The 14,961-nt window shown below is 35.9% G+C and overlaps 1 protein-coding gene across 1 annotated transcript in view; it reads right to left on the reverse strand.

Moving 5' to 3' along the window:
• Positions 1-402: 402 nt before the first annotated feature.
• The window catches only part of hh (hedgehog signaling protein), a 105,080-nt gene continuing 90,521 nt past the window's right edge, over positions 403-14,961 (reverse strand). Inside the window, exon 3 of the mRNA XM_089632929.1 lies at positions 403-1,457. Within this exon, the coding sequence (XP_089489055.1) occupies positions 844-1,457 (614 nt within the window). The 3' untranslated portion in view covers positions 403-843. The remainder of the gene's footprint in view (positions 1,458-14,961) is intronic.

A 14,961-nucleotide genomic window follows, 5' to 3' on the forward strand; every position in this document is an offset into this window, starting at 1 on the left:
TTGAGAAACAATTAAAAACACATGAGCCGTGTTAGTTTTAACTTCCTGTTCTTGGGTGTGAAGACTTCGTATGATCAAATATTTTGGTAATAATTACAGAATTTAACACCCGATATGTTTCTATGATTTTATAAAAAAATCATATGCTTTCAAAAGTCAATTTGATAGGTAAAGGAACTTAATTTTCTTTAAAAGTAGGTAATCCAATTACAAAGTAGGTACATTTATATTAATACAGGCCTCGATATCAAACATATTATTGCCTCCAGTTATAGTATGGAAAATTACAATACGCTTATTAAAAATAGGTATTTGATCATACTAATCTAATCACAGATATTAAATCACATACCTAAAGCAGATTAAAGTCATATTTTTAATTTAGAATACGTGTTTGTGATTTAGCAAAGTAAATAATAATAATTAATATATATTGTGGTGTACAAAATAAAAAAAAATACTGACGAGCTGAGAGGAAAACGAAATATACTATTATTTCTACGATCGGATTGTTTCCAGTAACAGTACAACAGTACAGAATAATATTTTTTCATAATTTGATAAAATAAGACATTTGTTTGCGCGCGGCAATGTTATTAATAAAAGTACTTTGTTATAGAGAGCGTGTAATATTTACAGTAAGGTTTTATAAATGTAGTTGATATGACTGCATTTCTTACATATTCTAAATTAATAATACGATTTACTTTATATAAAAAAATATATAACGTCATTAAAGAAAACACACCGATGTCCATTTGTTGCCGCACCGCGGTCGTAACCGTCCAATTCACAAAACATAATCACTGGTAATTGTCTGTTTATATAATATTTAGAGTCACTTCACTCGTAGAGCATGCTCTTGGGGAAAATGTACCACGCCACAGAGTGTAAGGCTTTCACGTAAGGGTGCACCCCCTCCGTCAGGGCGTGCTTGGGAGTGAGCCACAACCAGGCGCGTAGAGGGGCCAAAGCCCAATGTGCCAGGCGTTGGCTGTCGATGGCAGCGTAGCACGAAGCCAGCGCGCCGTCAACAACCACAGTGCCCGAGCGCGTCAGTGGCGCGTACACTCCGTGCTCCAGCACCCTCGTGATGTCCACAACTCGCGCGCCTATCGCCACGCCTTCCTGCTCATCCGGCACTTGGAGGGAATCCCCGACATTGACCCTCGCGGCGAAGACTTGCGTCCCGTCCTCGCGCAGGAGGAGGTGCGCCTCAGTGGCGGTGACGGTGCTGTTGTTCTCCAGGCGGAACTTGAGGAACCAGCGGGAAGCCGTCTCGTCCCGGTCGAGGAAGGTGAGCACCTCGGAGTAGATCAGGCGCGAGGAGACGGAGTCGCGCGCGAGCACCATGTCCCCGGGCCGCAGCTGCGACAGGGGGACGCGTCGCCCGCCCTGGAGCCGCACAACGCCAGCGGCGGGGAAACATCCGCCCGAGGGAGAGGTCATTGAAGATTCTGCAAATTAACGAAAACACTCGATTACCATCAAACTCGTCAAATATCGACTTAAAACAGTTACCTACTTCACATTTTACCAACAAGTACCTATCAATAAAAATTGGGGGGTGTGAAGTTACGAAATTACTGTAATATAAATTTGTGTTGGGTAGTTTCGTGAACACTTCACTAGGAGAGCTGGTAACGAGGTGTTCAAGTGTCCAAGTAAATAACTGCCGTCCTACATGGAGTAAATTAAAAGATTCCTCGAAAAATAACCTATTGATGATTTTCGTTTGTAAAACATAATGTCAATCATCCATCAACCAATTTAGGTACCCATTCTTGTGTTTTAACGAGTTGAAACATGACAGTTGGTTATTAAAAAGCAATATACACAACTAAAAGCTTTATTCGCATACAAAGACGGCTACACAGAAACGTTAACTAAGTTCACAAAGCCACATAAAAAAACCAGGAAGCCTAACAATTCTAAACGCTTTAACAGGTAGGATATTAAAAACAAATAATGGTAATGCTCGCTTATCTCCGTGGGTGACAATTGTCAGCAGATAAAGACGAGTAATCGTATTTAACAATTCCCCATTCGACAGGTAGATAAGTTAAATCCTAACCACACGGCCCTAGTCACGGCGACACTGCTTGCTTGCTAGAGACGTGAGGAGTCAGGCTGCATTGGATTTTAAATTTGTCATATGACTGTATGTATTTTCATTGTTAAAATACATAGGAAGATAAAAACAACAATTCAAAACATAACACACCCTCGAACTTTAGTGTTACAATATTTAAATTCGTCGTAATGCCCTTATAGTGTTAAATAGGTTTATTATTATTTTTTTTTTTTATTTAACTATTTTTTTATATAAGATAATGTGTCCTTACTGGGGTACCCCGTTCTAAGGTCACATTGTACATGGTTATGTGTTTGAAATAGTATAAGTACATATGTTAAAATACTACATAGAAAATTAAAAAACAATATTTAGAGAAAAATAAAACATAATACAAGTTTTAGTCTTTGTTGGGTTGCAAAATTATATCTATATTCTTCCTTCCCTTATCCATAATCCATTTCTTAATGTTTCTTTTGAAGTCAGTTATTTTTTTAATGTTTTTTATTTCAAAAGGGAGGACATTAAATAATTTTATAGAATAATACTGCATATTTCTTTGTCCAAAATTGTTTTAGTTGTAGGTTGGTGTAACATATGTTGTAATGTTGATTTTGTGAGTCTGTCTGAGTTTGTCTGTGTAAAGTTGTCCTGGTTTTTGAATGCGTAAATTAGTATATCTTTTGCGTATAATTGTTTTGGTGTCATTACATTCAGGGTTTTAAAAACATAGTCGGTAGGAGTTCTGATGGGGATCCTAAGTGTAATTTTTAGAATTGCCTTTTGTGTTATGAGGACTGGTTTTATAGTGGAATCGAATTTCATTTCAACGTTGGAAATGGGGCTGTTAGTTTCAAATAACCGTCTAATTACTAGAAATATAAATAATTTTCTAATTAAAAAAGATCAATCTATCCATCTAAGTATAAAAATACAAGTGTTCGTTTGTTCAAAATTTTTAAACCTTCAAAAGTTCTTCACCGATTGTTTTTAAATTTTGACACAACGTTTCATTCGAATACGCGTGTGTTTTTATACAGGGTGTATCGGCACGTACCCGACAAACTTTAACCAGCTTTTCCTTAGCACATTTGGAGTAAAAAATCTTATGTGCACTTTGCTGTCCGGTAACGTTTTTTTTTAATAAAAAATTTATTATTCATATTTTCACCACACGTCACCACTGTTTTATCCTTTGTCAAAGTTTGAAAACCCATCTGGCAAATATTTTATTCGAATTCCGTTGAATAATGCACGTGTGTACCTATATTGGCGCACACTTCAATCACAACGAAATGGCACGGCACCATTCGTCTCATTTTTAACTATTATTATTTAGTGTGTGCGAAAGAGCGAAGACGCTTTTTGACATACTTGCTTATAACAGCTGTTGAACACGAAATGCAATGCCAATGACAGTGATGTAGTGTGGAAATTTTAAATTTTTTTGTTTTTAATTGAAAAAAAAATGCTACCGGACAGCAAAGTGCCCATAACATTTTTTACTCCAAATGTGCTAAGGAATAGCTGGTTAAAGTTTTTCGGGTTAGTGCCGATACACCCTGTATAACTATATTATACGGATGTCACCTGCGACACGTAAAAACATGCTTTTTAAAAAAACAGGACTATCTGTTGGACGTAAAAGTAGCACGCGCTATTGTTTCTCTATCTGCATAGACAGCAAAGCGTGGCGAGGTGCAGCTAGTTATTGATAATATTTTATGTAATAGCAACAATGTTTAGCTACCGTCTCTTTTATCCCTCTTCTCCATTGCCACCCCTCAGGGAATGCTAAAGCTACGTCACTGGCCTAGGTCTATGTGTATTTTTTTATTTTTTTTTTATAGTGAATACCTCACAAGAGTCCCAACTGCTCCCGTCTGGATCCAGTGAGACTATGGCATCCCCAATTGGGGGATGTTGTGAGGCTGAAGGTAAGTGGGGAAGGGAAAGAGGAAGGTGGGGAAGTACCTGGCTATTCAGATCTAGTCACTAAACATGGCTAAAGCCATTTGGAGCAACGTTTCAATTCTGAATGGTGGTCTTACACCAGGGCGATACTGGTAGTATCTTCTACTCTGGAACGTGCCGCAAATATACTATATATTATTTTAATTACCTAATTAATTGTGAAATAACACAAATTAATCAAATAAAATTTATTTGCGCACGCCGGGTTCGAACCCGCGACCTTCGGAATGGCAGTCCAATGCGTAACCACTGGACTATGCCGGCGGTCATGTATAGTATATTGAAACAATATAACATTTTGTTTTGAATTGTTCAATTCATTTGAAAATGAAATGACAGTCATCATTTTAATTTAGAAATAAGTGAATATTCAAAGCTACGTGAAATTGACGTTGAGGGATGGAAATAATTGTGTCGATCTGAAAAATCGAAGCAAAAACGCTATACAGAATATTTTGTTCTTTATAGTTATGTTAAGATTTCAAAAAAAAATGAGGATAGTTTTTGTGTTGCTATTTAATTAAATACTGTTAATTTATTAAAAAACTGGTAAAATTATTCGTTTTCTTGTTAAAAACGTTACTGCAGGCCTTTAAGAAATGAATTGACAAAGTTCCTAACAATGTATTAGTTAAATGAGAATGTTTTATGAGGACGGCGGAACATGTGTTCATACAAATATGGATATTGACATCCTGATATTGTCGTATTCCGTTATGATATTTATTCGGAAAAGAACATGTGTTCTCGATGTATTATTCAGAATGACTAATATTTTATCAGGAAATTGGCATGTATCATTTTTTAAATTCATTTAACAGGAGATAGTTTTTCTCCGTGTGGGTACTAATAAATTATGTAAGTAGGTATTATAAACCAATAAGAGACAAAAGGCAATAAATATTTCCTTTTTGTCTTTCAACCACTCTTGAATCTCTCGACAAACATTCTGAGTAGGTACCTAACTAAGAGGTCCGTTGTAACCTTTTATCATATTATGAATCGTCTACGAGAAAGAGGGAGAGGTTGCAACGGAGCTATCTGCGGCATGCCTGTACCAGAAGTATATCCATTATTGACTCTGCGGTAAACAAGGAGACTGTTGTTTTAAGCGGAGATGAGATGTGTGAGAACATTCGTAATAACAAAAAACAATAGAAAGTTGTTCAGAGCCGAGTCTGTAGATTGGGATCCACGCTTTGTAAAACAACAGACAACAGTTGATAACAGACCACGATTTTGAAATGCCCATGGATCAATCTATTTATTTACACCCTGTAAAATGTGGACACGATGAAGAATTATAAAATGAAAATCTTATTAAAATAATATTGAATTTGATACCAATTCTTAAAGATGCTCTGATAAAGAGGTCCCCATTTATTTTGTCTCGTGGACCCTATTCCGATTTTTTCTGTTTTAGGTTTGTATGAATGAGGTATTCTCGATTGCTCAGTTTTGGATTCCCCACAATATTTCCGAATCCACTAATTCTCCAGACAATATTTTCAAATCCGAGGGGAGGGCGTGGTTAGAGAATTTCAGTGAAGACACTAATTCCCCACAATATTTCCGAATCCACTAATTCTCCAGACAATATTTTCAAATCCGAGGGGAGGGCGTGGTTAGAGAATTTCAGTGAAGACACTAATTCCCCACAATATTTCCGAATCCACTAATTCTCCAGACAATATTTTCAAATCCGAGGGGAGGGCGTGGCTAGAGAATTTCAGTGAAGACACTAATTCCCCACAATATTTTCGAATCCACTAATTCTCCAGACAATATTTTCGAATCCATTGGGAGAGGGTGGCTAGAATCTCAGCGAAGACACTAATTCCGTACAGTATTTTCTGGTGACAAAATTTTGATAGTATACAACCTCTTCGTCAACATTTCAGATTTTCACTGTTGTACTTTGGAAACTATTCCATAAGAAAACACGAAAAAATGGATACAACAAGGATTCAAGGTGTCTTAAAACAGAGATGTGTCACAGTTAGTCCCTTCTATAATTTCTGCCAATAGGAGAAAATTCTGTGATGTTAAGTTGGTTAATAAACAAAAACAATATTGACAATCAATTAAATACCATTTACGCGATTTTTTCAACCCACTGAGCTATCAATTTAACATTCCGATCAACCATGATGATTCCAATTCGAATACACATAATATTTATCACTTTCATTTGTCGACTAGAGGCGTACACCTTTTTAATTCAATGGAAGTGGGTTCTACGCTAAATCGCAGCAACGTACAACGTTTAATACCAGTTTGCAGACCATCGATTTGTATAAAAATACTTATTTAAATTATCTTCACATTTAAAATACCTGAATGTGAGTTGGAATAAAAGCGACGCAGCCCATACACATTACTTTTGTCATGTAGATTAATGAAATGGAATTCGATAATGCTAGAATATTAATATATCTGATAACAATAGGTATGGTGTGTACACGCTTACTAATATATTATTATCTCCTGCTTGCTACCAAATCAGTCAATAACCTTGATTCTGTACTATTGTATTAGTTAAATAACATTAGATATAATTAAAATGCCGAGGAGTACGCCATTAAAATTATAAATGATTATCAGCAGGTATTATTTAATTTTTTAGGTTTTACGCCCAGCCAGCCGGGCTTTTACATGCATTTTAAAACAAAATATACTAAGTATCGAAAATTATACAAAAAAAATTAAAGCTAAAGTAACAGTAACATAAAATAATATAGAAACTAGAACAATACTACGTATAAGACAAATCACTAAAACTACATTATCAACGTTACTCTGTAGGATTCAACAAAGTGCTGGTATAGATTACGCTTAGTTCTATAAATGGAGTCAATAAATATTTAAATATTACCCCCATACTTGTTGCCAAGATCATGCATCCTATTCGTCAGTGAGTGTGTCTGATAGTTGGTTGTGTATTTATTGCAGGAGAATGTTATATGTTGTCTTGTCTAGTCGGCACATGTAATTTAATAGTGGCAACGATGGCAGGACTGTCAATTTTGATTCTATGAACACAACCAGGTCTGACATAATTATGCTTAAACTGATGTTATATTTTCATAAGTTTAGGAAAATGGTTAATTTTTAAAATTTATTAATAGAGATTGGTTTGTATGGCATTCATTTTTCGATTCCCATGTTTATTTGAGTGGTAAATATAAAGCGTGACTGCAGAAACAATAAAACACTTTGATTTAGCACAGAGAAATATCGCGTAGACTTTCAAGTCGATAATCACGTGAATCAAACATCACGTTCATCTCGTGTTCTCGTGATTTGGCAAATTTAAATTTCCGCGGACAGAAATTGAATCACAGCCATGTAAAGAATTAAAGATAAAGCTCGAGCAATGTATCGCCCTCAGACGCTGTAGGCTGTCGATCTACTCGGGTGTGTCCGGCTTTGTTCGGCTTTGTTCCTTTCCACTCGGTTATTTTCCTCACCGCTCTCGCCTTGTGGAAGGTGGAACCATAACCTGTTGCGGGAGATGAGCTTTCTGCGCGGTCCATTATCAGTACGTGGTGGGGCGGAGGGACGAGTAATATCGCGATCATTTCCCACTTGTTTAACACGCCGTCAATTTTTAGCACATACGTTATGAAATTAACCATTTTCGGAGTAAGTGGCATCACACCGAAGAAACCAAGGCGAAAACATGTTAAAGTAACGCGTGTGAAAAAATTTCCGTATCACTTTACATAAAAAATAGCTGTTTTAAACATAACTTTAAAATAAAGTTTTACCGGTTGTATTCATTCTAAGATACCGTTTGCCAATAATGAGCTCATTGGTGATCGTTCCAAAAATCAATTGTAATTGAATTTTCAAGTACCGTTTACGATTTACCGAAATTTTCTCGAAATCAGGATAAGAACCGTTACCTTAGTCCGAAATATTATCCATTTACGCGTTACTTTTATCCCAATTTTCGTTGACAGGATATTTTCCAGTCCAATGCGTGCCTCGGATCTGACAAATGGAATTAAGAATCGATAACCAGCTCGCATTGTGTCGAGCCAGGAGACAATGGGCAGGCTTTGTTGCAATAAGAAGGTTTAGGGCGAAACAAAGGCCTCCGAGGTGACTTGAGCAGCGGTAGCCTTTGCCCGGATTGCTGACTAAGTAATTTTACTGAGAAAACCGGACAATAATGTTATTACAAAATGAGCTGACTTGCTCGCACTGAATTGTTTTCCCAAAACACTTTAAATCAGTTAACAGATTACTATCACGCTTCAAGAACAACCACTGTCGATCAAAGCAGGATTAAGCCAACGTGTTATTTGCAAAAGGTGATCACTGCTAACATACCTTAAAGAATATAACAACCATTTAAATGCACTTCTGATGCACCTTCCTACGAATAATTTTAGGTTGCTTACCATCAGGAAAACCTTCACTCTGAACGACTGCAAAAATTCACTCCTACCAATCGCATAGGTTTCACAGTCATGAAGTTCAGCGTCACCCTCTTAAACATGCGTATTTATTGCTACTCTTTTAATACGCATATTTATCACTTTGTGAATCACGTCATAAAATAAGATATAGTGAACGGCAGTTAAAACGGCGTTATTTATCTTATACGCATAAATTTGATGGTTTAAACAAGGGAAATGTGGCCGCCCTCGCGCGATGCCAAAGGTTAGTACGAGAAGTAAAAATTACTACTAGCTTGGGACTGGTCTAGTCACTGGTAAAGGCGTGAGTGTGAGACTCTGGACTATGTAAGTATATTAGCAAGCAATAAAAACAGCAATCAATCAGACTTAGCATTCGGATGACTTCATACGAAGAAGTCTCCAGAGCTAGTAGCATTCCTCAGCTTCCTTTGTGCCGTGATTTATCGAATGCCGACCAAAGCAAAGTGAAATGTTTAGATACATTACTCCGCTGCATATCAAATATGAAATATGCCTTTCCCACACTTTGCCCGAACGTATTTGATAAATCATTCAACTACATTACATCCCAGCGATTCTAAGCTTTTCGATTACTGATTCTAAGTAATTCTCTACATTTATATTCTTGGCATTTCACATACTTATTCGAAGTGATTTGCGTCGGTTGATTAATCTCCCACAATTTAAAAATGAAAGCAAAATATTTGTTTTATTGAGACAGCTTTGTGAACATTAAATACCACTTTGGAGCATCTTATCGTCCGTTAATCGTAGATAAAACCATGTTGAAATGTTGATTTCGGATTATTATTAATATAAATTATCTTATTACGTTGAGTTTTACAGGATGTGTTACGTGTTGTTCCCACTAGCTCTTCGATAATAATATTATTACAATATTAAATTGATAAAACACTGTAACTTTGTGTATTAGATTCATAATTTATTTTCACAAATTGGCACAACTTGCCTTCGATAGGACAGATGAATTCATTGATGTACTGACGAATTCATAACAAAACACGATGTTAGAAAATAAAGTATTTTGCACTAAGTGATAGTTGTTAAATTATTATTAACAGTGGTGATTTTTTAAAAGTAAATAATTAAGATTATCCAGGCCACGATTACGTCCAGAGTTCCCATGTTTGCAGGTGCATCTAGTCTTTGTTGGTTACCTGAAAACGTCTGAGAGCTGAGACTTGATAGCTGATAGCTGAGAGCTGTGAGGTGAACTCGCCTCGGGAAGGTGTCGAACCCAAGCCCCGGGGTTACGGCGCATCTCTCTCGCCGGATCCTCCCACAGAACACCTCGACCAGAGGTCGCTCAACAGAGACGGGTATACAGCAACCATCTTTACCAACTCAACCGTCTTCGAGAAGGTTCTACAACTTGTATGGGAGGCTGTAGTCGATAAGAATTTATCACCGATCATCCGCTCGGTGGAAACAAAAAATACATCAGCTAACGATTTTGTTTGCCGGTGTTTCATTTTGTTAAGAGTAGTGTTAATACTTCTATTGTTAAGATTGATAAAAAGTGTTTTATGAAGTGATGCTAAACATTCCAGACTTTCAATAACGTTCGTTAGTAGAAGCATCATAAATTATTTCAGGATTTAGATACATTTTCATAATGTGTTTTTCATACTATTTTCACGCGAGTAGCAGTGCGCGGAAACAGGATTCGGTAGTTTCCGATCGTTCGGCGTTTGAGCGTTGGGAGCGTCGGAGGTCAAATTGGACTAACTTTATCTCATATAGATATAATACGACAATGGGGATTATCTTCACTCTCCAAAAATCAGTTCCAATTGAGAAAATGAAAAAAAAATCCTTAAATATTTTATTATATTATGTACTTAAAAGTATCTGTTTGGATTCTTCATTTTTAAAATAAAACTTTAATTTAAAGCAAAAGTTTTAGAGTTCATTGAAGCGGAGTAACAGACAGAGTCACAACCGAAATTAGTATTTTTTATTGTTTTAAAATACCTACTGAGCATAATAATTAAATTCAACAGCCAGCTAATTTCTAAAAATGACGAAGACGAAATGAAAAGGTAAACTGTAGATAATATCAGTTTTTTGATGCTTTAGACGCGAAAGCTCGATAATTCTTGTGATTTTAAATTTAACCGTTGAAGTTTGAGATGTGTTGTTTCCTGTGGCGATTCTGAGAACCTCGTGAAGAGAATTGACGGGGGGAGGGATGCTGGGATCTGGGGGGAGGGCGGCTGACCTCCGAATCTGGCACGAAACTCTCTCAACTTGTACACCAATACAAGGAGGGAACCGAGACGGCGAGAGGAACGCGGCGGAACAAGTGGGAAGAAACACCGGCAATGCAATAAAAATGGGAGGAGGACAATGCATGGGAAATTATCTGAATTCGAGATTAAGGACAATTCTCACAATCCTGGGTCTCATCGTCCTATGCTAAAGCCAGTGGCATGCAGTTCATGCAATGAGGCAGGGAAGGCTTTGCCTCCCTTAAAACGTAGAGGAGAAAAGATAAACGTACCCATACTTCCAAATCATAGTATTCATATGTGCCTTAAAGTTACTTCAATTTAAATATTTCCCATTTATACATTGAGCCTTAAGGTTAATTCAATTTAAATATTTCCAAATCGTTTTCTGTTTCACTAGGACTGGTTGTCATAGGCAGACATAGGGCCCGCCTCAGAGAGCCACTGGCTGATTTCATACAGGCGGAAGGGGTAGGAAGTCACACAGAATCGAAATGAACGGTAGCTGATATAGTCACGTGGTTTTTAGTTTGAGGCGCGCCTCACAACACTTCCTAAGTAGCACCGATCATTGAAGTTTTTTTAATATTTTTCTTTATTCAATTAATAGTTCATTACATTGTTTTAGATTTTTCGATCACCATACGGCGGTCGGATTAATTTGCCGTTACTTTGATAAGAACATCAATCATTTTGCGGCCATGAAAGATTGTCGCAGGTATTTAATGTATATTTGGGTACATAATACTTTATAAAATATGTTTATGCTTCCCCATTTTTCAACTCTAAGGACCGGTTAAGGCCGGCAGACATATGCACTTGTCCTGACAAAGTTCCATTCAACTTTTAAATATGAATAATGTTCAAAAGTTCAGATAGTAACTATATATAAAGACTAAATTCTAAAACTACAGATAACCAGATAAGTTCCGGCAAAATCTTTACGAGAATCTGTGGTTTGAACACTAAGCAACTTTACGCCAAAAACACAGAACTCTATTTGACAATATACAAACTGCTCGTGATACTAGGTAGGTTCAATTCAAGTAGATTCAAGTTCCTACGTAGATTCAAAGGACATAAAATGGCCAAATAAATTTTAGATGCGTGCTTTTCAACAATGCTAAACAATGAACTTCCACTGCCCATTAGGTAGAATACAAATTAAGCTAAATATAAATTTGACACCAAAGCATGAATCATCATTGATGTGATTTTCTCACGAAAACGGCGCTACACAAATAATCCAATCATTATTATTATTATTATCAGACACTAACGATGTTTTTAAGCCTCCTACCAGGTATTACCAATGGTACGAGATGTTAGATGTTACCTGTCTTTTATTTTTGTTATACTTGTATGTTGTAAACTTTGCCTTCTCAATACAGAATTTCCTTTGAATTGACTTCTAGAATTTTCGCGACATGCTAATGCGGTGGGAATATCAGCGGAATCTCAAAACGTTGTTAATAATTTTCGATTTGCTTGAGAAACTAATTAGTTGAATTTATTTGCAGACACAGAATCAATATTAAATATTGGCGCACGTTCGTCATACATTGTACACTGAACAAAAATTATTTATTCCCAGTGCGATCTATTTGTTGACAGTTTATCCACAAAGTCTTCTTGTTTTTGTCGAGTGTTTTGTTTACCTATAGCCTTCATCAGATTGACATCAATTATTAAAAAATTAATTGCGTACAAGACTATTAGTTGCAAATTCTATGTAGGTACTATTTGAAATACCACTCGAGCGTTTTTTGGCATATCGCTTGCCGTAATGTGCCAAAATTTTAAAACCTAGAAATATGAAATAAACTGTGAAATCTAGGCGGATTTATTGACTTTGAACAGCAGTAAGTCGTTTTTGTATCCATGTTATTATTTTGAAGACTGGTATTTATTAAATGATCTGATAAATATATATATATATATATATTATATATGACACAAATCGCTCGAGTGGAGAACATCTGTGTACGAGCATTGTGCGCAAGTAAATTTGGTTGCCTTATAAGTATTTAAATAATCAGTCACTAAAAATACATGGAGGCAAAACTTAATAAACGAGCACCAAAATGTAAATATTAAAAAAAGAATGGTTAGTAATCGGAGTCTTAATTGGGGACCAAAAAAATATTATGTATATTATTTATACCAGAAATTTAACATAAGTATTACATTTTTTTATGTAAGGTTAGGTTAAGCCAGGCTTCGTTATTATAATGTACTAATGCAATATAGCCTAATAATCAAAATAAAAAAATGAGAATATGTATAAATCATCAAACATTCTATTTTCAAATAATTATAAGCAATAATTAGTCGCCTGAAATATTCATACAAATTCAAAATATCTCCCGAGTAAAAATAAATTCCGCCGACGGGAATTGAACTCGCATCTTCTGATGTTCGGTCAGGTGCTCTGCACCACTGAGCTACGTCGACTTTTTCAAACACGCCAAATAATTAATAATAGAAAGGAGAGTGAACTTTTATTACACAAGAAATGAAATCAAACACAAACCAAAAACAACAACAAAAACTCCAACAAAAAATTTACCATGTAAAATATACCTTTATGTTCTAATCTTTTTCATTGTGTGTATATATGTACCTACCTAGTACTTTTAAATTAGAATGCTACCCAAGCAGCAGTTAATCTTATGTTTAATTGGATATTTTATTTTATTCTATTTCTTTTCTTTGTTATTCATATTTATACAAAATATGTTAGTAGGCTAAGGCACCAGTTAAAAGTACATATACCTATTATTTCATTATTATTTTAATACTATACTTATCAAACAACGTATCAAAATGTTAATACTCATCCTAATTTGTCTGTCCCAAAACGGGAATCCTCCTAGTTGGGCAGTCAAAACATTTCTTAAATAATGTATATAAATGTATAATATCTTACCAAATAAATAAATAAAAATAAAAAATCAACATGTACTAGTAGGTACCTCAATCAACAATTACTGCTCCATAATATTCCGTGATTTTTCACGGGTCTGCTAGTAAATTTAATGATTTTGGTGCTAATGTCTTGCTGCAAGAGTATGATTTTGCAAAATTGTAATCTTATCCAGATTTCCATTCTAATAAATCCATATTTTGCTGAGATACTAGGTAAGTATTTGTGCCTCAAATGAGAAATGTATAATTACTGTAACCAAAAGTGAGATGAGGGCAGATGCAGGAAAGAGTAATAAAATCGGTACAACGAGGTGTTTAAAGCCAAGAATCACTTGTTACGTCCATTTGACGATCTCCATCCGTCTTGAATTACCTTCAGAAGGAGCCAATCGTAAACGTCAATCTGCTGGTTGGGACCCTTCGCCGCAATATATCCACGTCCCGCCGGAGTGCCAGAGTCTAGTATAAATCCACCTTTTACGGTAGGTCTTGTAATACCGTGATGCCTTTTATCTTTATGTATTTATGGCATTTCCTCCGCGAGAGACGTTTTATATTTGTCGCTCATTTATTCATTCCGAGATAGCGGCGGCCAGCGGACTTCATGGGAATCTTCTGCCTGTTGCCTGTTGCCTTCTGCCTTGTACCTACACGTTATTATATACTGGGCTGGCCGCAGCGCCCCGAGCCCAACGACAGAGGTGCTCAACTACAAAACTACATTTAAGGGCCCTGAAATTGTGAAACATTAAACAAAAAAACGAACGAATCACGTCCATATTTTGTAGTCAATGGAAAATTAAACAATACGCCCTTTTTTCGATCCCAATTATTGTTGATCAATAAAATTATAAAAAACAGTATTTTAAAACATATCGCGGGGGGGGGGGGGTGATTCTACATGATTTTTTGAAATAAAAAATACATGTAACGTTTTAAGGTAGTATTTGGGTATAAAGATGATTTTTGTGCATGGGGAAATATTCTTCTATGGAAAAACATTTTTGTACAGAAAAATTAACATTGGAATTTTTAAAAAAGCTATTTATCTTTTTTTACTCATCACCACGTAGAATCACCTCCCAAAGTTAGCGCACTTTACCCCCGAACACCCTGTATACTAGTAGTTGTCGGACATCATAAACGGTAATATAATTATCACAGACATAAAAATTTTCAGATTAGTTAATCACTTTTTTTTAAGTAGCTAAGGATGTGGTTTTTATACTTTTCTTCTTCGCGGGTCAACGTCTTCTGGCGAACATTAATCATGTTTCGATGAATCGGTTATTAGTCCGGTTTA

Source organism: Hesperophylax consimilis, chromosome 6, assembly GCF_061612785.1.
Source record: "Hesperophylax consimilis isolate HC1 chromosome 6, BYU_Hcon_1.0, whole genome shotgun sequence".
Classification (NCBI taxonomy): Eukaryota; Metazoa; Arthropoda; class Insecta; order Trichoptera; family Limnephilidae; genus Hesperophylax; species Hesperophylax consimilis.